The sequence below is a fragment of the Dendrobates tinctorius genome, unplaced genomic scaffold (assembly GCF_039654945.1).
Source record: "Dendrobates tinctorius isolate UK_male_01 unplaced genomic scaffold, ASM3965494v1 ptg000020l, whole genome shotgun sequence".
Lineage (NCBI taxonomy): Eukaryota > Metazoa > Chordata > Amphibia > Anura > Dendrobatidae > Dendrobates > Dendrobates tinctorius.
In genome coordinates this window covers 17,684,444-17,712,276 of record NW_027361688.1, presented here as the reverse complement: position 1 = coordinate 17,712,276, position 27,833 = coordinate 17,684,444, and the positions used below count along the sequence as shown (strand labels likewise).

Here is a 27,833-nt window from a genome sequence, read left to right as displayed (position 1 = left end):
GTCCATACTTGGACTGAGCATGTCGTATCTGTAAAACCGACTTAACCCTTTCACATCTTTAGCTTATTGGATACAACAACTGCTGAAAGGAAAAGGAAAAAGGGGAGAGAACGGCCACCGGTGACACCGATTGATACAATCCCTTTAGCACGCCATTGGGTATACTTACTATCGAAAGGCAGGTCTTATGTTCTCGAATCAAAGCGCAGCAGCCAAGGAAACCGGTGATCATGACCACACCGCCAGCGAAAAGCAGAATGTATGCCGATACTGACAGGGTACTGTTCGCAAGGAAAGCGATGTAATTGCTTTTCTCCAGTAAAGTCCATAAACCCATTGCAATGACCGCAGCTCCTCCAATCTGCAAGAAAAAGGAACAATTGCACAAAAAGTATTCTAAATCAATGAATTCACAAGGGGCGGACAAATCATCGGTACAACCTGAGGGGCCCAAGAGGTAATAGGGCCACGACCTCCTTCAAAGCAGGTGGAATTGTTTTAGCTGCTAGATGACTGGTGAGGGCTAAGCACATTTCTCTCCCATTGTAGACAGAACAATGCGCAACAGAAAAAAAGATTATTATTCCTGAGAAATCCACATTTTTTTATGTAAATGAGTTGTTAAGATCTATGGGCTGGACATAGATCTCCATTAGAATCTGCCTCCAGAGCTTATTTTAAATGAAAAGGGGTGTTAGGCATGTGAGACATGTAGATCAGGAGAGCAGACTGTCAGTCATTACATGTCTCACAGTGGAAAATAAGCTCTGGAAGGCAGATTCTCAGGGAGATCTACATTCAACCCATAGATCTTAACAGCTCATTTACATTTTAGGAAAAACGTGAATTTCTCAGAAATAAAATATTGGATTGCAGGGTATTATACGGTATATTTGTGGCCTTTGCCTGGGGGACAGCTGTCTCGATGTGTCATATGAGAAAAACCGACAAGTTATTCTGATCAGACCCAAATCAGAGTTTGATCAGAGTGAGGTACGAGTGTCATCCGATTTTCTTGTAAGTGAAAAAATAAAAAAAAAAATGTTCTCCACCCGTTGACTTGCATTAATGATTTGGATCAGACCCATGGATCAAAATTGGACATGTCTCATTGATTATCTGTGGACCTTCCATGCCACAGGTACTAGTGCTATGCATGAAAAATGGACGTTGGAATGAGACTTAGGAAAATAAGTGCAAGACTGACCTGTTTTTGTAGATCAACCAAACCAAGGGTCATTGATAGAAGTGATCTCCCTAACCTAAGAAAGCTCCCCAGAAATCAAGAAGACTCAGTCGAGCCAATGTTAATTCTATCCCTGCAAATTTAAGCTGCTGATCCTCAAAGTTGAATCTCCAACAGGGCCCACAGCTATCATGCATCCATAATAATATTGGTCTTCTCATATGTGATAGAAGGACCTTTTGGACCCACTATTATTAGAGCCCAGGTGCCACCCCTGCACCCATTAGTCATGTCTCTGGCTTCTAGGGTGCCATCAAGAAATTCAAAATCCTAAGGTGATCCCTGTGTCCTTCTTGTTCTGTAAGGAGATTGACATACTGCCCACATTCTGCCTTGCAGACACGCGTATTGTTATGATGGTTAATGTGTATTGTGACATGCGTTATAATTGACGGCGTTGTCGTTTGACCGACAGTAGAGAGAGTTAGGGTTAATGATTGGGACTAGCCCAGAGTGGAAGGGCTAAGGTCCAGGGACAGAGACAATTTCCTATCAGGAAGTGAGATAGGCTCGAGCATGCAACAGAAGCAGTCCTGAGGTCTGACTACTGAGCAGAGCCGCGTGACTTGGAGGTCCCTGACGTGAGTGGAGACTAAGGCAGTGGATAGCGTGATCCTGAGTAGAGAGAGCGAGAGGGAAGTGACCGAAGGATAGAGTCAGGAACTGGAGACGGGTCCTGTGACAGGACACCTAACAGTACAGCCTCGAGTGCGCAAGCAGGAGATGTAACGGGTTGATGGAACAGGGAACGTGAGACAAAGAGTGCCCTGGGCAGGAGTTCCAAGGCGTAAGTCAGCAAATTGAGTAAAGGCCATAGTGGCAAGCTACCTCCCATAAGGGACAAAGACGGGGAGCCGCGGGTTGAAGTATTGGACTCTTACTTACTGGACTGTAGTACCGTGCTGGGTTGTGGTGAAGACAGAGAAACTTGAGGCAGAAACAAGTAAGCTTGGAAGAAGTAGAGTGTGTGTGAAGAAGCGCCGTACCGTAAAGGAGACGTTCGTGAAGTTATGCACCCGCTATCTATTGTACATCGTTCCCACCTAGTTAGTGTTAAGTAAAAGACAGTTTATTCTCGAGAGTGGTGGTCTCCCTGAACTATTTAACGTCTGGTCCTAGCCAGCCAAAAACACCAGCATGATGCGGCCTTCAAGGGCGTAACGCCCCCATAAACGAAGCCTACACACCCAGCCAGGACCCTCATCTTCACGTAGCGTGCCGGGACGAAAGAGATGAGTACCTCTCCCCACACCACCGTATCTTAGAGCCGTTACTTAAAGGCGCCATTCTACAACTCTTCCCGATCAGTTGCTAATATGGCCATGAATAGAGGGAAAATTAGCATAACGACTCGACGAATAATTAATGAGCTGAACCGAATCCCAGATAAAATAGGTCAGAACAGCCAGTTTTCCTTGCCGCAGTCTTAAGGAACTAGCCCCGCACCCTTCATTTACCGAGCGGAAGAAAAACGCTCTTCTTTCTGCTTATGGTTTTTCACATATTAGGATTATTCAGCCGTGATAATTTCAACCTTTATAGCTCGATGAATAAAAAAAAAAAAATGTCCCGGAGAGAGCTTTCCTAGGGGAGAGATCGGTCTTGTGATTTGCGCGGTTTACAATCAGCCCCATTTGCAGATTCCTTCGGGGAGTATCTTTCACGAGGCATATTAAATATACATCTACATGGGACGTGTGAGCTGACCGGCTGCTTTCACAGTAATGTATCACTGAGCAAACTGAATTATGGAGGACTGTAGGGGGAAAAAAAAAATTTTCGATTTCACCTTAGGGCTGATGCATGAAGAATCCATGACTATAATGGAAGCGGATCCTAATAATTCAGTGTCGGATATTTGCTTTTATTAAGTTCTGTCTAATATGATTATGCGTCCAGCAGTCAGCGGCGTGTAGGCTCCTGATTACTCAGCTCCTCCAGGAGGCCCCCGCAGATGAAGAATTGCTTATTGTAGACAATTGTGTGCTTTATTAAAGGGGTTACGCTGGTCTTTAACCCTTTATAGGAGCACTAAACCCAGACGTAAATGAAATATAGTCGCCTTCACCGTTTGCTACTTTTGCTCAACCCTGAATCAGTCAGTCTGGCAGAAATCCTGTAGTGAACTAAGGGGTTAAAGGGAACAAGCCAGGTGTCATAATGCTATTACCTGCAGATATAGGGTTAAACCACAGGATAATAGTGTTAGAAAGGTGCTGGGTGCCATACTGAAAGAGCGACTCCAGGGAGAAAAAGGAACTTTATTCCTCCTGGGAGCCACCAGCTTTCAGTCATGGTGTGGTTATAGTTGTCGCTCACAGCACTGTGCGTAGCAGTTGTAAGCAAGCCCCTGAACTTTGATTGACAGCTTGTGGTGCAGCACATCAGTACAGAACCAGCAGTCAGTCAAAGTCCTGGGGCATGCTTACATCCACCACCCACTATAGATGTTTTTACCTAACAAGTAAATCGCTATAGTGAGAGTCTCCCCCTGCCCGACGCGCGTTTTGCCCAGCTTCTTCTGTGTGGGGACGTGTCATGGCAAGAGATGTCACAGTTTAAATACCCTGATAGGCCAATGAAAATGAACTCAGTGAATGACATAATTCGTCCATGGAGGGTATGGCGCAAGCGCTAGTCAAATGAGTCTCGTGATTAAACATGACTTGGGATCATGGTCATGTGAGTCATCCAGCAATCTATGGAAGAGGGGTGGTAATGGCTACAGTCCGCTGCATCACAAGTCCAAGTGAGCTAGCGGTCAATGCATGCGCACTCCCGCAATTTTGGCAAAACGTGAATGTTTGCAATGAAAGACAGAAAAATTAGAAACTTAAAGAGACCGCAAAGTTCACCATTGTTGTTGTCATTGCCTTATTATCAATGCTGGTGAATAATAGAAAAACATAAAGAAGTATAAAAATATGATATCTAAAACTGTCCAGTGTCCACAATAGGGAAAATAATAAAAAAAATGAGTCTCTGTCATATGTAAATAGTTGCTGGGTTGTGAAAATGTAATCACGGAACAGTTAGGTTTGTGCGCCGCAATACACAATGCCTGTCAATCAGAGGCCAGCAGCTGACATCTGCATACACGTGACTGGGAGTGCATGACAGGGACATCAAGTGCTCTCGTTGCACCCCAAAGTCAGCTGCTGGCTTCAGAAGTAGACGCCACGTGGCATGGGAGAGCTGGGAAGGTGAGTAGGACTATTGTGTTTTTTTCTATGTATTGAATGACAGCGGAGCCATATACCAGGATGGGGACATATACCAGGATGGGGCCCAGGATGAGGGCCATATACCAGGATGGGGACAAATACCAGGATGAGGGCCATATACCAGGATGGGGACAAATACCAGGATGAGGGCCATATACCAGGATGGGGACAAATACCAGGATGAGGGCCATATACCAGGATGGGGGACACATATCAGGATGGGGCCCAGGATGAGCGCTATATACCAGGACTGAGAACATATACAGTGGGTACAGAAAGTATTCAGAACCCTTTAAAATTTTCACTCTTTGTTTCATCGCAGCCCTTTGGTAAATTCAAAAAAGTTCATTTTTTTTCTCATTACTGTACACTCTGCACCCCATCTTGACTGAAAAAAAAACAAATGTAGAAATTTTTGCAAATTTATTAAAAAACAAAAACTGAAATCTCACATGGTCATAAATATTCAGACCCTTTGCTCAGACACTCATGTGTAAGTCACATGTTGTCCATTTCCTAGTGATCCTCCTTGAGATGGTTCTGCTCCTTCATTGGAGTCCAGCTGTGTTTAATTCAACTGATAGGACTTGATTTGTAAAGGCGCACACCTGTCTATATAAGACCTCACAGCTCACAGTGCATGTCAGACCAAATGAGAATCATGAGGTCAAAGAAACTGGCCGAGGTGCTCAGAGACAGAATTGTGGCAAGGCACAGATCTGGCCAAGGTTAAAAAGAATTTCTGCAGTACTCAAGGTTCCTAAGAGCACAGTGGCCTCCATAATCCATAAATGGAAGAAGTTTGGAACCACCAGAAGTCTTCCTAGACCTGGTCGTCCAGCCAAACTGAGCAATCGTGGGAGCAGAGCCTTGGTGAGAGAGGTAAAGAAGAACCCCAAGATCACTGTGGTTGAGCTCCACAGATGCAGTAGGGAGATGGGAGAAAGTTCCACAAAGTCAACTATCACTGCAGCCCTCCACCAGTTGGGCCTTTATGGCAGAGTGGCTGGACAGAAGCCTCTCCTCACTGCCAGACATATGAAAGCCTGCATATAGTTTGCTAAAAAACATATGAAGGGCTCCCAGACTATGAGAAATAAGATTCTCTGGTCTGATGAGACGAAGATAGAACTTTTTGGTGATAATTCTAAGTGGTATGTGTGGAGAGAACCAGGCACTTGTCACGCCCGTCATGCCTGTCATGCCTCTTCCGCTGCATTATCCTCACTGTCATGCCTGTCATGCCACTCTTGCACCGCATGATCCCCGGAGCAGGGTCATCACGGCCACTCCGGGAGCCCCCTCTAGTGCACACGCGCATCTCACCTTACGGCTGCGCGCCGTTGCTGGTACGCACGCACATCTCCTGTGCTGGATCCTTCGGTTGACACCTGTGTCCGGTGCGCACTCATCTCCATGCTGCATGCAACGGTTCCTCTCTATGGTCCTGGAGGACCTAATCCAGCGACTCTCTCTATGGTTCTGGAGGACCCGACCTGGAAATCCTCTCTATGGTCCTGGAGAACCAGACTCAACGGTTCCTCTCTATGGTCCTGGAGGACCTGATCCAGCATTCCTCTCTATGGTCCTGGAGGACCCGACCTGGAAATCCTCTCTATGGTACTGGTGGATCAGACTCAACGGTTCCTCTCTGTGGTCCTGGAGGACCTGATCCAGCGTTCCTCTCTATGGTCCTGGAGGACCCAACCCAGTAGTCCTCGCTATGGTTCTGGAGGACCTGACCCAGAAGTACTCTCTATGGTCCTGACCCGGAAGTCCAAGTGCTTATGCCCTATATCAGGCCGCCTCTTCCTATGGGAGGGGCCTGATTATCGTGTTGCTTCCCTGCTAGGCCAGCTTGGTCTCTGCTCGGTCGCTCCCCGTATTCTGTGCCCCTGCACTCTGCCCTGTTGTGCTTCTCCGCACACGCTCTGTGCTTGTACTTAAGTCTCGTGTCCTGTACTTGTCTTGTGTCCTGTATCGTCTTGTGGTTTGTGCTTGTACTTGTCTCATGCTCTGTATCTTGCCTCGTGTCCTGTACTTCGCCTCTTGTCCTGTACCTTGCCTTGTGTGGCTTTCCTTTCCCCTGCTCCGTTGTGCCCCTTTGGCACAGGCGCTGCTTCTTTCCTATGTTCTGTCCTATCGTGCTCTCTTGCACAACCCTGTTTCTGTACTATGCCTCACCGTGCTGTCTGTACTTGTTTTGGCCATGTACTCTGCCTTGAGCTCTATCTTTGTATTCTGACCTATCGTGCTCCTTTAGTACAAGTCTTGTCTCATACTCAGTGCTCCTCCTTGACCCGGCTCTGGGCTCTAGCATACACTCCGCTTCTCTTCTCTTTACCCGGCTCTGTACCTTAGCCTACGTTCCGCTCCTAGCTCTGTACCTAGTTTCTTCCTTGACCCGGCTCTGGGCTCTAGCATACGCTCCGCTTCTCTTCTCTTTACCCGACTCTGTGCTTCAGCCTACATTCTGCTCTATGCTCTGTACTCTGTCTGTACCTTGCCTAGCCTTGCCTTGCCTTGTTTTCCCCACGTGCCCTATGCACGCGCCTGGTCTTGCCTTGCCCGCCTGTTTGTGCCTCAGCCGTGTCCGCCTCAGTTATGCACGCCTGCTTGTGCCTCAGCCATGCCCGCCTTAGTCGTGCCCGCCTCTCTGTGCCTCAGCCCGACCAGCCTGCCAGTGCCTCAGTCGTGCCCTCTGTGCTTCCTTGCAATCACGCTGTCCCTGCACTGTGCACCTCGTGCCTCTTGGCACACGCAGGCCCTTGCCTGCTCCCTGGCTTGCTTCCTCGTGCTCCCTAAGCATGCGCAGGTCCTAGCCAGAACTCTGCTATTACTCAGGTCATTGCCTGAACCCTGGCGTGTCTCCTAAGCACACACCCCGCCTTGGACCTTGGCGTGTCTCCCAACACGCACCCTGCCTTGAACCTCGGACCCTGGTGTGTTCCCTAACATGCTCCATGCCGTGAACTTTGGACTTTGGCATGTCTCCTAGCACACAATATGCCTTGGACCCTGGCATGCCACCTAGCACGTACCATGCCTTGAATCTTGGTGTGCCCTCTCACGCGCTTTGCTATGTACTACTGTGTCCTCGCAATTACGTCTTGAACCTGGTGAAACCCTGAGACCATGCTTTACTGTAGAAACCCTGTGATTCTGCTTTGCCTTGTCTTGTACCCTGCTTGTACCCTGCTTGTATCCTGCACGTTCCCTGTTGCCAGACACTCACACTTGTGTCTTCCATGAGCCGTCCGTCTGGTTCCACCAGTCGTGGTGGCTCACCCCCTTGGTCCTGCCCCTGACACTCCCTGTATAGGGGGTGGTCCTCACAAGGTCAGCTCGCCCGGGGTGGGTGCCACGACCCAGAGGGTCCACTCTAGAAATCGACTTAGCAGAACCCATCACAGCACTGCTCATCATCTGCCCAATACAATCCCAACAGTGAAACATGGTGGTGGCAGCATCATGGTATGGGGGTGTTTTTCAGCTGCAGGGACAGGATGACTGTTTGCAATTGAAGGAAACATGAATGCGGCCAAGTACAGAGATATCCTGGATGAAAATCTCTTCCAGAGTGATCTGGACCTCAGACTTGGCCAAAGGTTCACCATCCAACAAGACAATGACCCTAAGCACACAGCTAAAATAACAAGGGAGTGGCTTCAGAACAACTCTGTGACCATTCTTGACTGGCCCAGCCAGAGCCCTGACCTAAACCCAATTGAGCATCTCTGGAGAGACCTGAAAATGGCTGTCCACCAACGTTCACCATCCAACCTGATGGAACTGGAGAGGATCTGCAAGGAAGAATGGCAGAGGATCCCCAAATCCAGGTGTGAAAAACTTGTTGCATCATTCCCAAGAAGACTCATGGCTGTACCAGCTCAAAGGGGTGTTTCTACTCAATGCTGAGCAAAGGGTCTGAATACTTATGACCATGTTAGATTTCAGTTTTTCTTTTTTAATAAATTTGCAAAAATTTCTACATTTCTGTTTTTTTTAGTCAAGATGGGGTTTAGAGTGTACATTAATGAGAAAAAAATGAACTTTTTCTAAATTTACCAAATGGCTGCAATGAAACAAAGAGTGAAAAATGTAAAGGGGTCTGAATACTTTCCGTACCCACTGTACCAGGACGGGCTGTACATTATACTACATGTAGAACTATATGCTGTGCATAAAACTACATGGATGACTATTGGCTGTGCATTATACTGCATGGAGGATTATGAAGGGTGCTTTATATTATTTGGAGAACTATGAGGGGTGCATAATACTATAGGGAGGACTATGGAGAGTGCATCATACTACTGCTATGGGGCCCCATGAGTTTTATGTTCACCCCATTTATGTGCCAGAAACCCACGTGCCATTTCTGGTTCCAGGGTCTGTCAGGTTTGAACCAGTGCCTTGGTCAGTACCATGTGTATCCAGTCTTGCCTTGCTGTCCTAGCCCGTGGCTCTACTGTTGCAGTACTGGGATCTGTCCTGGTGTAGCACCTGGCATCCACCTGAGCTCAAGGCTAATCCCACCATCAAGGGCTCTAGTGAAAACTCAGGTGGTTACTTAGTCACGTCCCTCCAAACGCTCCCCGGTCCATGGTGCAGTGAGTCCACGATCTACAAGCGTGACATTCTGAACAGTCAGAACTAGGTAATGTTCTTTAAATTGCTCTCAAAGGGAATTTGTCACTAGGTTTTTGCCACCTAAGCTGAGAGAAGCATAATATAGAAAAAGAGACCCTGATTCCAGCGATGTGTCACTTACTGGGCTGTTTAATATAGTTTTTATAAAATTACAGTTTTATCAGGAATGGTAAACCTGGTGCCAAATAGTCAAGCATGTTTATGAGCTCTGTAGAACCCCGCCCCCAGCACTGATTGGTAGCTTTCTGTGTTCATGGGCAGAAAGCTACCAATCAGCGGTGTGGGCGGGGTTATACAGAGCTCAGCATTCAGAGAACTGGAAGATCTGCAGGAGGGAAAACTGTGATTTTATCAAAATTTCAGTAAGCACCTTAGTAAGTGACACATCGCTGGAATCAGGGTCTCTGCCTCTACACCGTGCAGCTCTCAGATGGGGGAGCAAAAATTTGGTGACAGATTCCCTTTAAGGCAGTCAATATAAGAGTCAAAAAATAATTTTCTATTTTTTGTTTTAATGAAATTCAGAAACAAATTTATCAGAATTTTTGAATCCAACTCTTGAAAAGATGAACTTACCCAAAAGAAGAAATTGAACAAAAACAACAGATATTTGACACAGACTGTGCCCCTGTCATCCTTCTCCTCATCCAGAGCATGACCCATCTCCGCCGAATCTAAAAATAAACAGTCAATAACTTACGAACCGCTCGTGTTCTAAACGCTTCAAAGAGAATATTTGTATTTAGTAAACAATTGATTTTCTGTTCTCTGCAGAGTAAATATCAGTGGACCAGGACGGATCTCATAGACACCGAGACAAATAATGATTTAAAGTGAGATTCCATTTTTTGTTATCATCATATTATTTGCTTCAACCTTATCTGCTAATTAAAGAGTTTTTCCATATTAGATCCCTACATACATGTACATCCCTAAAACAATATTATAGGCGTAACGTGTCATCAGAAAATAACCCATTGTTTAAATCAGATACTTAAGTTAAATAATGTATTTTAAATATTTTTAAAGCATTTTGATAATTTTTCCATATACCCTATATAGATATATATAGTATTAGCCTCAGAATGCATGTTATGTATAGAAAACTTTACAGCAGTCTCGTTATTTATGATCACAGAAATATAATAAAGGTAACACCACTATATAGAGTAGATAATATAGGATCCACTATTCACAATAGGTGATGTCACAGCTCACCTCCTCCTCCTGTACAATGACAGAACACTTCTATATACAGGAGATAATACAGAATCCACCATTCATAATAGATGATATCACAGCTCAGATCACCACCTCCTGTACAATGACTGATAAAACCTCTATATACAGTAGATAACACAGTATTCACCATTCACACTAGGTACGGTCACAGCTCACCTCCTCCTCCAGTACAATGACTGATAACACCTCTATATACAGTAGATAACACAGGATACACCATTCACAATAGATGATGTCACAGCTCACCTCCTCTTCCTGTACAATGACTGATAACACCTCTATATACAGTAGATAACACAGTATTCACCATTCACACTAGGTGATGTCACAGCTCACCTCCTCCTCCTGTACAATGGCTGATAACACCTCTACATACAGTAGATAACACAAGATCCACCATTCACAATAGGTGATATCAAAGCTCACCTCCTCCCCCTCCTGTATAATGACTGATAACACCTCTATATACAGTAGTTAACACAGGATCCACCATTCACAATAGGTGATATCACAGCTCACCTCCTCCTGTATAATGACTGATAACATCTTTATATACAGTAGATAACACAGGATCCATCATCCACAATAGGTAATATCCCAGCTTACCTCCTCCTCCTCCTGTACAGTGACTGATAACACCTCTATATACAGTAGATAACATAGGATCCACGTTTCACAATAGCAGATGTTACAGCTCACCTCCTCCACCTACCCACACAATGACCTTTGTCTCAGACTAAAGTATGCCCAGATTACACTTCTAAAATTGAGTCTGTTTCTTGCTGCTAATGTCCATGTAAAGAACAGAAAGAATGAGTATGTTAGGTCTGAATTTGGAAATTGCAAGATTTTTTTTTTTTAGATCCGGGATATGAAAAATAAAAACAAATTATCAAAAATCCCCAGCCACCTTTTAAAATATTGTTTTCTTTGAAAAGCCTCAGTTTCAGAGTCAAGCATACCTGGCTGAATTCATTCAGAGTCTCCTACATGCTGTCCGTGGATCGGGTAACGTGTCAGCTCTCAGGTTCCCTTTAAGAATATTGATAAATTGGTGCAATCTGTGAAGCTTTCGGAGTTCTCAGAGTTAAAGATCTTATTAATAATAGACTTAATTTTGGCATTTTACCTAAAAAAATGGTTCCAGCTCGCAGCTTGATGGAAGACAGTTATCTGAAGAACATTTCAGCTTATATATAATTCATCGGCCCGATCGATCTATCCAAGAACTGATGCAGAATTCACTTGTTGTGAACCCGTAAAAGAAGGTTATTTCAAGAAGAGATGTTCTTCATTGTTATTTTAGTCTTTACATCCCAAAATGTTCTCCATACTATTGGGGGAATTTTACAAAATCTATCTCAAAGGTGCTGTACCCCACATGAGATTCAATGGAGAAAGCAAGGGTCTACCAAGGTGGGATCATGACATAGGACCAGAAATCACTATGCTATTCCAAATTATACCTAAGACTCTATTCATATTTTTACCAAAGACCTTCTTGGAAGCCATGTCAGCATGAGGAATTTACCATGGTACCCTTCAAAAAAGCCATACCTCCTTTGTGTTTGGTTGCCTATCCATGTAGCAAAATCTGCTACAACCTGTAGGATTCCTAGGGCTTCAATGACTTTGCAACTGTACGAAGTCACTACCTGTCTCCAGATCTTGGCGAAGAATTTGAAGATGGTCTAATACCATAAGAATCATCCTTAACAAATCATAATCTTAACGTTGATTTTGCAACAATCTGTTCTATCTATTAATATACCATGGTTTTCCAAAACAATATGACCAAGAATTTAGAGCAATGTAAAAAAAAAATTAACTCCAAATGAGGTTGTGTCTGACTTTTGGGGTCCAATATAGCATCAGATAGTTGGGTGTTCTGATACTGGGTTAGGCCTTTGGTCTATAGAAGAAAGTGAATTGCACTCCAGCAGCCAGGGCTGGACTGGCCATCTGGCAATTCTGGCAAATGCCAGAAGGGCTGGTCTGGTTGTGGGCCGCCTTGTCTGCTACATTGTTAGCAGAATCTGTGCTCTCAAGGCACTCATATCCTAAGAGTTGTGATGGATCACAAAGTCACTGACTCCATCACTTACCGCAGCAGGCCACGGATATCATTAGAAATATTGGTCTTGTAGTAAATCTTGCTTTCCTCCATCCAGGGAAATATTAGTAATATATCCCATCTGGTGCTCAGGACTGGGACAGCATGGGCCTATGCGATTTCAAAGGCCAGGGCTGAATTTCAGCCCCAGACCGTCCCTGCCAGCAGCACAATGTAATTGTTCTGACCTATGAATATAGGGCAAATATGTTTGTATTATGTGCTGGTTTAGTTATAGCACCATGTAGTGGTGGCTGAATTTATAGAATAGCCTTGTCTTTAATAGCATTATAGCCTGTGCCTTTAATAGCAGACATAGTGTTGCATTGTGGGATTGAAGCAATGTATTCTGGGAAGAGGAAGATGCCATTTTTCTTCTGTGTATTTCATAGGACACACATGTTTATTTGTCCTCCTGTTAACTACCCAACTTGAGTTCGTTATCCTGGTAAGTTTGTTATCCTGGTAAAGCATATCTGGTAAGATTAATATCTTTTCTTGCAATGCAGTGTTGTACAGAGATGTTATTAACTGTATAGCAGCCAGTGCACAGTAGATGTAATTAGAAACCTGTGTGTAGTGAAACCTCCACCAGGGGGAGCTGGTGAGGGAAGAGAGGTTACACACTAAGAGCAGCAACCCGAGCAACAGCACAGGTGCCACACGTAATCAGAGAGAATAGTCAGACGAACCGAGTCAGAAACTAGCAGGAGCAGAAGTACCAGAAGGAGCAGCAATACACGTAGTCAAAATACGAAGCCGAGAGTCAGAAAGCCAGAACATGAGCACGGGGTCCAAAACAAGAGACGAAATACGTGGTCGGGGTACAAGCCGGGGGGACAGATGCCAGAGAGGGAACGTAACAGCAGAGACAAATACCAAGAGATGAGGTCAGAGATCAGTCCGGGTCATACACGTGAATATCAGTCAAAGGCAGGAGGATCACCAAGGTACAAGGGTCAGAGACTCTAAACTGGAAGCTTGGGCTATCACTAACACTGGTCAGCAGGCTGTGAGAGACTGAAATAGCCCAGCTAGCTCCAGAACGAGGCTGAGATTAACCCCTGCATGACCAGTCCGGAGTGAAGACAGCAGAAGATAAACTCCGGACTGGACCATGACAGTACCCCCCTCTCAATGGGGGGCCACTGGACCCCCAGGCTTCCCTGGATGACGAGCGTGATTGGCCCGGACCAACCGATCCGCATGGACCGAACGCGCCGGCACCCATGACCGATCCTCAGGACCGTATCCTTTCCAATGGACCAAGTACTGAAGTGAACGATGGAACATGCGAGAATCCACCACCTGTTCCACCTCGTACTCGGTCTGACCATCTACCATAACAGGTGGCGGGTGCGAGGGAGACTCATCAGAGGAAGGCACCGACGGCTTCAGAAGTGCCTTATGGAACACATTAGGAATCCGTAATGACGGAGGCAAACGCAGGTGAAAGGCCACAGGATTAATCACCTCTAAAATCTCATATGGACCAATAAACTTGGGACCCAACTTAGCAGAGGGAATTCTCAGCCTTATGTTTTTGGTGGATAACCATACCTTATCCCCCACCTGATAAGTCGGCCCCACCGAACGTCGTTTATCCGCAAAAAATTTATATTTGCCCTGAGCCTCCCCAATGTTTCTCTGAACCTCCCTCCAAACCTCCTCCAACCGCAAAAAGGCCGAATCAGCCCCTGGACACTCCGAATCTAGTCTGGAGAATTCACCAAAATGAGGGTGAAACCCATAGTTGCAGACGAAAGGAGATGTAACAGTAGACTGATTGACATGATTATTGAAGGCGAATTCCGCTATAGGTATCACAGAGCACCAATCATCCTGTCTGGATGTGACAAGACACCACAGGATCTGCTCCAAAGACTGATTGGTCCTTTCAGTCTGACCATTGGTCTCGGGATGGTAGGCCGATGAAAAGGTCAGACTGATGCCCAGCCTTTTACAAAAAGCTCTCCAGAATTTTGCCACGAATTGCACCCTTCTATAAGACACCACACTGACAGGCACACCATGCAACCGAATCACATGCTCAATGAATAGCTTAGATAGAGTCTCAGCATTAGGAAGGCCCGTTAAGGGTACAAAATGTGCTTGTTTACTGAACCTATCCACAACTACCCAGATCACGGTTTTGCCATTAGAGGGTGGGAGATCGGTGATGAAATCCATGGACAGGTGAGTCCACTGTCAATCTGGAATTGGCAGTGGCACCAATTCCCCGGCCGGCCGGTTGTGGGAGGCTTTAGCGCGGGCACAAATTTCACAGGAGGACACAAAACCGGTGACGTCAGAAGCCAACGAGGGCCACCAGAACAGCCTAGTGATGGCTTTACGAGTAGCCGAGATTCCAGGATGCCCACTCAGAGCTGAGTCGTGGAACTCTCGAAGCACCCTTAACCGATACTGGACAGGCACAAAGAGCTTATTTTCAGGTATGGACAGAAGAGCAAGAGATTGGGCCTCACGAATCTCCTGCTCCAATCTCGGGGACACCACAGCCACCACCACCCCGCGCTGAAGAATGGAGGAAGGAGGCTCAGGAGGCGATACCAGATCTAGGCTGTGAGACAAGGCATCCGCATTCACATTCTTGGAACCTGGTCTGAAAGCGATGGAAAACTGAAATCGGGAAAAAAAAAGTGACCACCTTGCCTGTCTCGGAGTCAGACGTTTGGCGCATTCAATGTAAGACAGGTTCTTGTGATCTGTAATGACAGTGATACGATGGACAGGACCCTCCAAAAAATGCCTCCATTCTTCAAAAGCCAATTTAATGGCCAACAACTCTCGGTTACCCACATCATAATTTCTTTCAGCATAGGAAAATTATTTAGAAAGGAAGGCACAGGTCTTAAGTTAGTTAATGTGGTGGGCCCCTGGGACAACACAGCCCCCACTCCCACCTCAGAGGCATACACTTCTATGATGAATGCTTTAGACAAGTCAGGATGAACCAGTACCGGAGCAGTCATGAAATGCTCTTTTAAAAAAGAAAACGCCGCAACAGCTGGAGCTGACCAGTTTTTGAGATCCGCCCCCTTTTGGGTGAGATCAGTGAGGGATTTGACCACTTGAGAGAACCCCTTGATGAATTTTCTATAATAATTGGTGAAACCCAGAAATCGCTGAAGACCCTTGAGATCTCTGGGTTGCACCCAATCTACAATGGCCTGTACCTTCCTAGGGTCCATACGAAACCCCTCAGTGGACAGGATGACCCCTAGAAAGGACAATTCTTGAGTAAAAAATGAACATTTCTCCAATTTGGCAAAGAGTGAGCTATCCCTGAGCCTCTGGAGAACCGCATGAAGATGACCCATATGACTTTGTCTATCAGAAGAATATATGAGTATGTCATCAAGATAAGCAACTACAAAGCGTCCAATAAAATCAGAAAAAACATGGTTAATGAAATTCTGGCATACCGCTGGTGCGTTAGTCAAACCGAAGGGCATAACCAAATTTTCAAACAGACACTCAGAGGTGAGAAATGCAGTTTTCCATTCATCCCCCTCCCGCACACGGATGAGATTGTACGCTCCCCTGAGGTCCAACTTAGAGAACCACCTGGCCCCCGACAATTGATGTACAAATCAGGTATCAGTGGGAGAGGATAAGTGTTTCTTATGGTTATTTTATTCAGTTCTCGAAAATCGAGGCATGGGCGTAAACCACCACCCTTCTTTTTTACAAAAAAGAACCCCGCTGCCACAGGAGAGACAGATGGCCGTATGTGCCCTTTACGGAGGCTCTCAGAGATATACTCCTTCATAGCAGACCGCTCAGGGCCGGAGAGATTGTACAGCCGGACTTTGGGCAATTTGGCACCGGGAACAAGATCCACGGCACAATCAAATGGGCGGTGTGGTGGTAGAACCTCAGCCTCCTTTTCGGAGAACACATCCTCAAAATCTTTCAGGTACTCCGGAATACCCTCCAGACTGACGGATGACAGACACAGTAGCAAGACAATTTTCAGAACAACCAGGTCCCCATTTAACAATATCCCGGGACCCCCAGTCAATAACCGGGTTATGCCGTTGCAACCAGGGAAACCCTAACACCAGGACAGCAGGGAGGTTATCCAAAGCAAAGCATGACATGCGCTCCTGGTGTAGGGCCCCCACCCGAGGGTGAGTTCTTTAGAAATGAAATGGAGACCATCCTTAGTGAGAGGTGTAGAGTCAATAGCCACAATTTTTAAGGGAGTCCCCAACCTAACTGTCCCTAATCTACAGCGAGCCACCAGCTTAGAGTCAATCAGGTTCAGGGATGACCCACAGTCTACAAAAGCCGACGTATGGAAAAAGCCGTTCTCAACACCAAGTTCCACCTTTAGCAGTATCTTTGAAAATGAAGAAAAAGGTACCTGAGAGTCTAGGTGACCTCCACGATTATCACCCAGACTCAGCCGCTTGTTAGTCGGAGGACAGGAGGGGCAGTCTTTTTTCCAATGTCCGGGATCTCCGCAGTAAAAGCATAACTTTCCATCACGTCGCCGTTTCCTCTCCTTCTCCTGGGGGTTGGTGGCTCCCACCTCCATAGGTTCAAATGGAAGCAAAACATCAGCGTTAGCAGGGAAAAACGGAAACCCTAGTGGAGTAACACCTCTCTCCCGCAGTCTCTGATCCATACGGAGAGCCTGAGTCATAGCCTCCTCCAATGAGCTGGGAGGTGGATGGAGAGCCAGAGCGTCCTTCAAGCAATCTGACAGTACCTTCCTGAACAGACATCTCAGTGCGGAGTCGTCCCAGGACACCTCAGTGGACCATCGACGGAATTCGGAGCTGTACCATTCGGCTGAGTGCTTCCCTTGCCCCAGACCCATAATAGTGTCCTCTGTCACCCTAACACGGTCCGGTTCATCATAGATAAGTCCTAGGGCCTCAAAGAACCTATCTACCGACATCCGTTCAGGGGCAGTAGGGGGCAACGAGAGAGCCCAGGATTTGGACCCTCCCTAAGTAAGGAGATAACAATCCCCACCCGCTGAGTCTCATCCCCAGACGATCGGGGTCTAAGAGAAAACCATAATTTACAACTCTCCTTGAATATGTGAAATTTATCCTTTTCGCCAGAAAATGTGTCAGGAAGTATAACTGAGGGTTCAGGAGAGTACAAAATAACATCTACAGAGTCACCTGGTGGACAAACAATATGAGAGGTGTTTCCCTGCATGGTCTTAATAGTCTCAGTCAGTTCTTTCTGTAAGTGGGTATGAGACATGACAAGGGACTGATGATTCACAGAAAAGTCCTGCGCCATCTGCGTCAAACTGGACACTTGATCTGCCAAGTTATGCAGCAGATCCATGGCCAGAGGAAAAAAAAGTGCAAAATCCCGTTTAAATGTATTGGTTAGTGATAATGTAGTGAAACCTCCAAAAGGGGGAGCTGGTGAGGGAAGAGAGGTTACACACTAAGAGCAGCAACCCTGAGCAACAGCACAGGTGCCACACGTAATCAGAGAGAATAGTCAGACGAACCGAGTCAGAAACTAGCAGAAGTACCAGAAGGAGCAGCAATACACGTAGTCAAAATACCAAGCCGAGAGTCAGAAAGCCAGAACATGAGCATGGGGTCCAAAACGTGAGACGAAATACGTGGTCGGGGTACAAGCCAGGGGGTCAGATGCCAGAGAGGGAACGTAACAGCAGAGACGAATACCAAGAGACGGGGTCAGAGATCAGTCCCTATCATACACATGAATATCAGTCAAAGGCAGGAGTATCACCAAGGTACAAGGGTCAGAGACTCTAAACTGGAAGCTTGAGCTATCACTAACACTGGTCAGCAGGCTGTGAGAGACTGAAATAGCCCAGCTAGCTCCAGAACGAGGCTGAGGAGATTAACCCCCGCATGACCTGTCCGGAGTGAAGACGGCAGAAGATAAACTCCAGACTGGACCATGACACTGTGTATTTCTATGTAAAGTTTGCATCACACCGTATACTTCCTACAATTGTGTTAGCTGTGTGATCATCTGCCCAATACTTACCCATGTCATTTGTATTCTTTATAGTTTTACCGCATGTTCTATACTCTTCACCAATAAACAAGCTAGACTACAGAGAACAGTCTGCTTATTTTGGAAGATAGAAGGTGGTTTACGCTGTATGCTAAATTGCACACCGTGTCAACGTGTATGAAGGCAGAACAGTAATGATGTGATCCCCTTTTGTACAACTATGGGGTCAAGTCAATGAAATGGAGTTCAGTCATCTAAGCTGTTTTATCTTTCCGATCATTGCGATTGTACAGAATCTTTCTCTGTGTAATTACGTATGCTTCTAATACGAGATGGGGAGAATAAAACCTCCGTTGACCTGAATTTGCCGTTTCTTCCGCAACTAAATTACCTATTCTTAAGTAGTGAAAAGAAGCTCGAACACACAGAAGGAAAATAACACATTCAATTCGGAGTTCTTTTTAACTTAAATTACCCCATCTGTGTGCAGTTCCGATTCCCCTCGTGGTAAATTGCAATTTTAATAAGTCATGAACTCAATAAGTGTTTTCTGCCTGGTGAAATACATCCGAGCGAAGAAGAGAGTAGACAGATGTGAAACTTGGTTACGTGGTAAAGTATATCCAATATAAGGGCTAAAAAATGAGCAGGGAATTTCTCATTCCCTTTCGTTAATAAAAATCAGAGGGCGCGATAACGAATTCTTACAGCGAGGATGATGGTTGGAGGTGTTTATTCTGAAATGATGCACCGAGGAAAAGGAGCGTAAACTGGAATATATTGCCGATATCGTGGTATATACCGTAACATAGGGGTGGAGATGACGAATATTTCCAAATTTAAATTTATCAGATTTGGAATCAAAATGTTGTACACGTGTATCCGCTTCCTTCACCTGGATCTATTGCCCTCTGTTGTGCTCCACGTCGGATTTTGAACGTTTCCCATTGTGGCTTATTAACGTCATCATCTCCCTAATCCTTTTTAAGGCACAGTATGACACGAACCCTTGTCTTAGGAGTAAGAATCTAGATTCCCTCCATTTGTGCCCTAACTCTCTGATTCTGTACACCCACAATCCAGCGGGTTAACCCTCATTCTGCCATCTCTGCATTAATCTTAGCTTCATTCTGCCGCACCTGTACTTCTGGAATTGAGTGTGCCAAGTCTGTGTATATTCTTGCCTGCTGCACCGATCCTCAGAGCTCGTATAACCACACCGACCTGCGAACTCACTTTGAACCTAACACAAAATTTCTCCAAAGCCATCAGTTGCCCAGAAAAAGTTATATGACACTATTCTGTCTTATTCGCATGTTAATGTCACACACACTTCCTTTAGGCTGCATGCACATATCGCCATTTTATACATTTCTGAAAAACGATGTGTTCTTGTATCAGTTACGCCATGCGGCTGCAACATGTGAATGTGGCCTTGCAGTTTCTTCATTGTTTTATGTTTTTTTTCCTACCTATCTTTCCAGCTAAATTGTGAGCTGTGATGTCTTCTCACTATCCTGATTCACCATAAGTGACTGCTGCATTTCCTGCTTCTGTTTTTATACTGGCTCCGATAGTTTTTCCTGATTGGAATGTGCTACACCAGATGATGCGATAGCTGGAAGGCATTATGGGACAGCCCACCAGAGGTTATGTGATCTTTCTCTGCCTGAAGCAATGAAAAAATGGTGGGTATAACAAATTCTTAAACATTGGACATGTATTCGATCTGCTCACCTATAGTCAGGAATGCATATGAAGATGTAAAGAATAAGTGGTGCTGGTATATGACACCTCTTTGTTTCCTAAAGGAAGTTCTTGCCCTTCTGTTATCACTGCCGATAACCCTCAGATAAGAAGGTATTGACTTTATCGGTCTTGTGTAACAATGCCAGTGGATAAGTTGCCTATTCCATTTTATCTCACCTCTGACAAAAGAGAGAAGGGCATTAAGAATCCATTGGAGCAGATCTTCTTAGGTTGGCGATACTGATAGTAGGCTGAAGATTCTACTTGACCTAAATGCTTCTTGTCTTGAAGAGCATTGAGAAGATATTGGAAAACTCTTTGCTGTTTGTCTTGAAGGACATTGAGAAGATACTGGGCAACTGTTTGACTAATATGTCCAATGGGTAGGTAGGTAGGTTGCTGATACTATTCTAAGCTACTGGACAGCTCTGTCTGTGTTGAAGACTCCAGTTACTTAGCTGACTATTCTGTTGACCAACAGAGTTGCCACCACTGCTAAGAGCGAAAGATACTTTGGGCAAATCTTTGTCCCAATGGCTGAATTTTATTTGCTTGCCCTGCTGGACTCCCTAGTAATTGACAAAGGCATTGAGCAGCAGTCGACAGATCTGTGTAGGTTGGCAATAACAATGAATAGGTTGCCATTTCCATTTGTACAAGTTACTGCCACCCATGGCAATAGAATGGAATATTGAAAAACTATTGGTCAGACTTTTGTTGATGATACCAATGGTTGAGTTGCCTAATTTATATGTCATGATTGTTGGTAACGTGGAAGACAATTAGATCTGGGCAGCTTTGGACAGATTGGCAACGCTTGTGAGTAAGTTTCCTATTTTATTTGCCCACACTGCTGCCACCATTGGTAAGAGAGTAGATTTTGAGATATTATTCAGTAGATCTGTCTAGATTGACAGTACGAAGTTGACCACTCTATATGATCAAATTATTGTCACCCAAGGTAATAGAGAAGGCTATTAAGATAATATTGGGCAGATCGGTTTCAGTTGATAACCTTAGTGGGCAAGAGACCTAATCTATCTACTCTCTCCCTGGTAGAGATAAAGTAGGAAATTGAGAAGCATTCAGGCATATATGTCTAAGTTAAGCTGTTATGCACTCAGGTGGCACACATGGTTCGTGGACTCACTGTGCCACAGACTGGACTTACCCTGGAGGGGCATGACTAAGCAGCTACCTTGGTGCTCACTGGAGCCTCTAGTGGTGAAGTCAAGCTTGTGTGGCAGGTAGCTACCAGGCTACACTCCAGGGCAATAGCAGCTGACCCCACAGGTCTAGCCAATGACTCAGATTCCTAGACAGGACAGGAAGACCACTTGGGACAGGTTCAGACAATGCAGACAGGACGACCACTTGGGACAGGTTCAGACTGTGCCAACAGGATGGCCACTTGGGACAGGTTCAGACTGTGCCAACAGGACAGCCACTTGGGACAGGTTCAGACTGTGCCAACAGGACAGCCACTTGGGACAGGTTCAGACTGTGCCAACAGGACAGCCACTTGGGACAGGTTCAAACTGTGCCGAGAGGATGGCCACTTGGGACAGGTTCAGACTGCGCCAACAGGATGGCCACTTTGGACAGGTTCAGACTATGCGGACAGGACCGCCATTTGGGACAGGGTCAGACTATGCAGACAGGACGGCCACTTTGAACAGGTTCTGACTGTGTAGACAGTATGGCCATTTGGGACAGGTTCAGACTGTGTAGACAGGACAGTCACTTGGAACAGGGTCAGACTATGCAGACAGGATGGCCACTTGGGACAGGTTCAGACTGTGTAGACAGGATGGCCACTTGGGACAGGTTCAGACTGTGTAGACAGGATGGCCACTTGGGACAGGTTCAGACTGTGTAGACAGGATGGCCACTTGGGACAGGTTCAGACTGTGTAGACAGGATGGCCATTTGGGACAGGTTCAGACTGTGAAGTCTCCGTATAACAAATGGGATGGCCACAGGGGCAGGTTAGACACACTTGTCTCAGGAAACAGTTCAGGTACCGCCGATGCGGTTTCATGGTATGGACACCACCAAAGCGGACACGTGAACAAGGACTAGCTATACTGGACTAACGGGACACAGGATACGAGACATGGTAAACATTAATATAGTGAGGACGGGGGACCTGGTAACATACAGTTGTACACACTAAACCACCTAACTAAAACTATAGGGGTTTTCTTTTGGCCCTAATGAGTCATGTATACCAACGTATGACTACATAATGGTATACGGAGGAGGTACATTTTAGGAAATCTTTCCAACGTATACTATTGACAATGAGTGCAAACATAGTGTTCACTAAGCCAAACAGATGACTGCAGAATATGACTGTACAAAGGTTTTGTTTCTTATTTACTACTCCGTAACCATCAAGACATATAGGTCTGCATCCGAGCTGTGTACACGTAACTGTGTAGAGAAATCATATAAAAAATCATTGAAGTTCAAATTTATAGCAAAATTTTCTGTTTTTTATAGTAGATTATGTCAAAATTAAAGCATAAATCATAAAAAAGTAATAGAGTTATGAGGTTGTGATATATTGATGTGTTCCTGTTCATTGAGCAAGGAATCCTACACACATTATCTCCACTTAGGCAGCTTTTATTGTCCTCAGCGATGCAGCCTTGAATGGGTTTAATGGCATATTCAGCCCTGCTACATCAGCACACGTGTTCCCATAGTCAAGGTAGAACAATACAAGTCTATGTAAACTACAATACGGTGATTAGAATCATTGATTGATTAGCATGAATCAGCTTTAACTACATGTGTGATTTTACATAGGGCTGCAGAGTGATCATCATGCACAAGCAAAACAGTTAAATGACACATTCAGCTCTGCTACATCACCACAGGTGTTCCCATAGTCAAAATAACAGCCAAAAATATGTAAAGTACAAAAGGTTAATTGGACACATTGATTAACATGAATCAGCTTTACCTACATCAAAATCAATGACCTTCTCCACGATATTTACTATATAACCGCCAACAAGAGGTTTCATTATGTGATTTTACGAAGGACTGCAGAGTAATCATCATGCACAAGCGAAACAGTTAAATGACACATTCAGCTCTGCTACATCTATACATAAATACTATTAACCCAAAGGACATATCTACAAGGACCACATAAGTATAATGACAATCGGACTATTATAATCCGTATTAAAATGCTATAACATAGGCTTCTGCAGCCTTCACTTACCGCCTTGTTGTGTTTACTGTTGAACAGGAGAATTTTTATGTGTCCTCTGCGGAAACTGAACAAAACACAGTGTAATCAATGATGAAGGGGTTTTTTTTTTTTCCGAGAGCTAGTGGCTTTATTGAGCATGAGACAGCGGCTTTTAACGAGCATGTCTCATCATTAGGCTGACTGAAGCAGATCCTGTGTTATGATAGTTTCAGAGAATGAGGAGGAAAACTAATTGAACTTTTGCTTGGAGGAGCTCCAACTTTTTCCATGTAGAGATGAGCCGCGATGGTAGTTGACTGCTGCCATCTACTGGATGAAGTATATATTTGCCTCCAGTGCCTCATTTTTTGGGAAATTAAAGGGGTTATTCCCATTTTTTAGAGATGGATATTGTTGAATAGGGCTTGTAAAACCAAGCACTTTTGAAATCTACTGCTTGTTAATATTTGCAGCCTCTTTTTGAGATATTAACACTTTTCTTTTTTTGTTTACAGTCGGTTACCTAGGAGGCCGACCACCCCTGCTTTCTAGCTTGTAAGCACTGCTGGGATTAGGAGGTAACAGCTCTCTCCAATGATCCTGGCCAGCTACAAAACAGTGCTTACTAGTAGAGATGAGTGAACCTTTTAAGGGATCGGCGAAATATATCAGTTCGCCAAACATTTTCGAACCCCATTGAATTCAATGGGAGGCAAAACCAAACGCTTAGACAACACCTTGGGGGGGGGACATAAAGCTGCCAAAGCAACTTAAATTAGAGGCAGACACCAGGAAAAGTGACATCTATTACCAGAGTACAAATAGTATAATTGCGCAGCATGGATACATGGGACAGGGCTTTGAGCAGCATTTCTAGCTGAAACATTGATCAGTAACAGGTGGATGAGTGTCACGTGTAGGCCTGGTGCTGTGAGAGTTCTGCTTGCCAAATTCAGACAACACACATGAAGGAGACCCAGCTTGGAGTCCAAACATTTCCAAAAATTAGGGTCTGACACCACGAAAAGTGGCATCAATTGACCCACAGTTGAAATGCTATAATGGCACAGCAGCAGTCAGGCATGAGGTATTAGGGTCTGGGCCAGCATTTAGAGCTTTGAATTTAAGTTAGAAATTAAGACGATGTGGGTGAGGTATCCGCGTAGTCCTGCTGTGCTGGGAGCCCTGATACCTCATGCAACAGCTCAGCCTGCTTTTCTGCTTAGGTGGCACAAATATCAGCTTCGTAGACTACTATTGTTAGAAACATTTAAGAAAAGTAATACAAGTAGTTGACTGAAAGTAAGTGGAGGCCTGCCAGTCTGGGAGCATTGCTGTTATAGGCAACACACATGAAGGAGACCCAACTTGGAGTGCAAACATTTAAAAAAAAATTATTGTCACACACTAGTAAAATGGCCTCAATTCCCCCAGAGTAGAAATAGTATAATGGTGCTCTGAGACCCTTTCCACTACAGGCAACCCACCAGATGGAGACCCAACTTGGAGTCTCCACATTTTAAAAAAATATTGTCACGCACCACTAAAGTGTCATCAATTTCCCCAGAGTACAAATAGTATAATGGGCCTCTGACACGCCTTCGACTACAGGCAACCCACAAGATGGAGACCCAACTGATTTTTGTAACATCAGTAGCAACAGCAATACCAGGCACAGAAGCCACGACAAAGGTGTCACAGAGTGCAATACTGCGAGATCAATACATGACTCTAAAATCTATACATTTGCCTAGTCTGCCCAGCCTGCATCTAGGGTACAAAAGTCATTAGAGATCCATGACTTGTTCATCTTGATGACAGTTAGGCGGTCTGCACTTTCAGGGGCAGCTAGATAGGCTTATCCGTCAGGACACCACAAGCAGCGCTGAAGACACGTTCTGAGAGAATGCTGGCTGCCGGGCACAATAAAACCTCCAAGGCGTGACAGGTGAGCTCAGGCCACTCATCAATTTTTGAAGTCCAAAATGCAAAAGGGTCCAAATTCCCCCTGTTGACATTGATATTGAGTTTATGATACTCCTGCACCATCCTCTCCAGACATTCACAACGTGTTATACTTGTACTCTGTTCTGCTGGTCCAAAAAATGTATGAAACGACTAACAGAAATTGCTTCTTGCACTTACACTGCTGCTGCTGCTAATGTTTTTGCTTTGACGACTCAACGTTCCCGGGATTGGAGGTCTATAATTGTGATGTTCATTGTGTGCCTCACTGCTGTCTAGGAGAAAACCACTGTTAAGATTGTCTACAAGTGTGTATCGATACTCCAGAACGCAAAGGTCCCTTTCCAGGAGGAGGGCATCTGGCAAAATTTACTCTCGTACCGTGGACCTAACAGAGTGGCAACCCAGTAGTCAGCACTCTTTCTAATCCTAACAATATGGGCATCATGTTGCACATAGTAAATTTATTTATTAACTATTTATTAGCTATTTTGTGTGACTCTCTGATTTAAGGGCATAAGAATTAAAAGTTGGAAAATTGCAAAATTTACAAAATTTTCACCAAATTTATGATTTTTTCAGAAATAAACACAAGTGATATCAAAGAAATATTACCACTATCATGAAGTACAATATGTCTCCTGATAGGCTTACACTTTAGAGATCACTCAGCGGTCATCTTGCTATCAACGCAAATAAGAAAACAGTGAAAGCTAACATTTTCTTACAGATAGATCGTTGAGCATGCCCACAACACTCTTCCACACGAGTCAGTGAACTATTACTAAGCATGCCTGAAACACTCTTCGAGAGCAGTCAATTAGCTATTCATTTTCCATGGTCCAAGTCCAAGTGGTTCCAAGTAAATAAATCAATTTAGGCAAATATATCTGCCCCCATAACTATGTACAGGTGATGTTCAGTCTCCTTTCGAGTCATAGATGGAGAAATTGTTAGGAAATGCACCAGAGTTCATGCGTACCAGACGGGGGTAAGAAGAAGTCACTCTGTCTTCATCCAGGCTAATTAGTCGCATGAAATCATACTATGTAAAGGCAATGGCTGCTTAGTGATCCAACAAAGTTGGGTGGGAATATTGAACGGGTTGTCCACAATTAGAAAAACATGGCTGATAGCTTTGATATTGAGCTTGAACTACTCCTACACCATCCTCTCCAGGCATTCACAACGTGTCAGACTTGTACTCTGTTCTGCTGGTCCAAAAAATGTGTGAATCGACTCACAGTTGGGTGGGAATGTTGAACGGGTTGTCCAAAATTAGAAAAACATGTCTGATTTTTTTTTAAGAAAGCAGCCATAGTTGTCTCATCTTGGATAACCTCCATTAGAAAAATTGAAGACATTCTGACTTATATATCATCCTCAACTCCTTCATATACAGTATATTCAGCTTAGTACAAAGTTTAAAGGGGATCATTAGCGGTTGGGAGACAACCAACCTTCTTTCCATATAGGGATATAGACCAGGTCCCAAAGACATTAGGGTATTGCCTGATCCCATTGAAAGCTAGTGCTTCCGGACAGCTTTGTAAAGAACTGTAAAAATGTATTTAGTACTCTAGTGTAAAAATCACCTAATTCATCAAGAGGCACCATGTAGTGGAAGCCATGGGAGATGATTTACTGCCACCCTATTTATTGATAAGTACATCTGTTCTTATAATTGCCTCCATTCTTCATGCATAATAGAATTTCATGGGCTACTGTATCGGTTATTAGAAAAAGCTATTTGATAAATATATATCAAAAACTTTAATATTTTAACCATACCCCGATTTCAATAAAATAGTAGAGAAATGCCAACTTTAGGTACAATGCAGAAAACATCTTAATATATACTTACCTTGTAATGTCTTCACATCCTGATCCCAGAAATCCAAGCATCGGAAGTTCACCGACCGCCATATTGGGACACCCAAGTGATGTGTGTCTCAATATGGAAACTGCTGGTGGTACCATCCTCTTGCACCGTCGAACCGCACACAAACACACATGGTATACACCGCACGCACCACACACACACACACACACAAACACACATTGTATATGACGTACGCACCACACACACACACACACTGTATAAGCTGTACGCAGCCTCTTGCGCTGTACCACCAGCGGAATACCATCGTGAACACACTACCGCTGGGATCAGCCGAATGCTTCAGTGACCGCCGCCATCTTTGTACAGGAGGAGCGCATGCGCAGTTTTAATGTGACCGGCGCTATCTGTCTGCACAAAGATGGCGGTGGTCTGATTTACTGCGCCTGCGCGAATTCCGCTCAGGCGCAGTGAATGATTCGGCTGATCCTGGCGGAAGATGCGCGACGTGTCTACAGGCAGAGGAAACTGGTCACATTCCACTTGTGCCCTCCACGCTGAACTATAGCAACACCTTGGGGTCTCTTTATAGAATTAATCACTCT

At 44.8% G+C, this 27,833-nt stretch overlaps 1 protein-coding gene across 1 annotated transcript in view; it reads right to left on the bottom strand.

Annotated features, from left to right (window-relative positions):
• The window catches only part of LOC141083506 (tetraspanin-11-like), a 73,372-nt gene extending 49,730 nt beyond the window's left edge, over positions 1-23,642 (bottom strand). The window contains exons 1-3 of the mRNA XM_073567810.1: positions 23,454-23,642; positions 9,700-9,797; positions 170-361 (exon numbers count right to left, since the gene is read on the bottom strand). Of these exons, the coding sequence (XP_073423911.1) occupies positions 170-361; positions 9,700-9,786 (279 nt within the window). The 5' untranslated portion in view covers positions 9,787-9,797; positions 23,454-23,642. The remainder of the gene's footprint in view (positions 1-169; positions 362-9,699; positions 9,798-23,453) is intronic.
• Between the last annotated feature and the right edge of the window lie 4,191 nt (positions 23,643-27,833).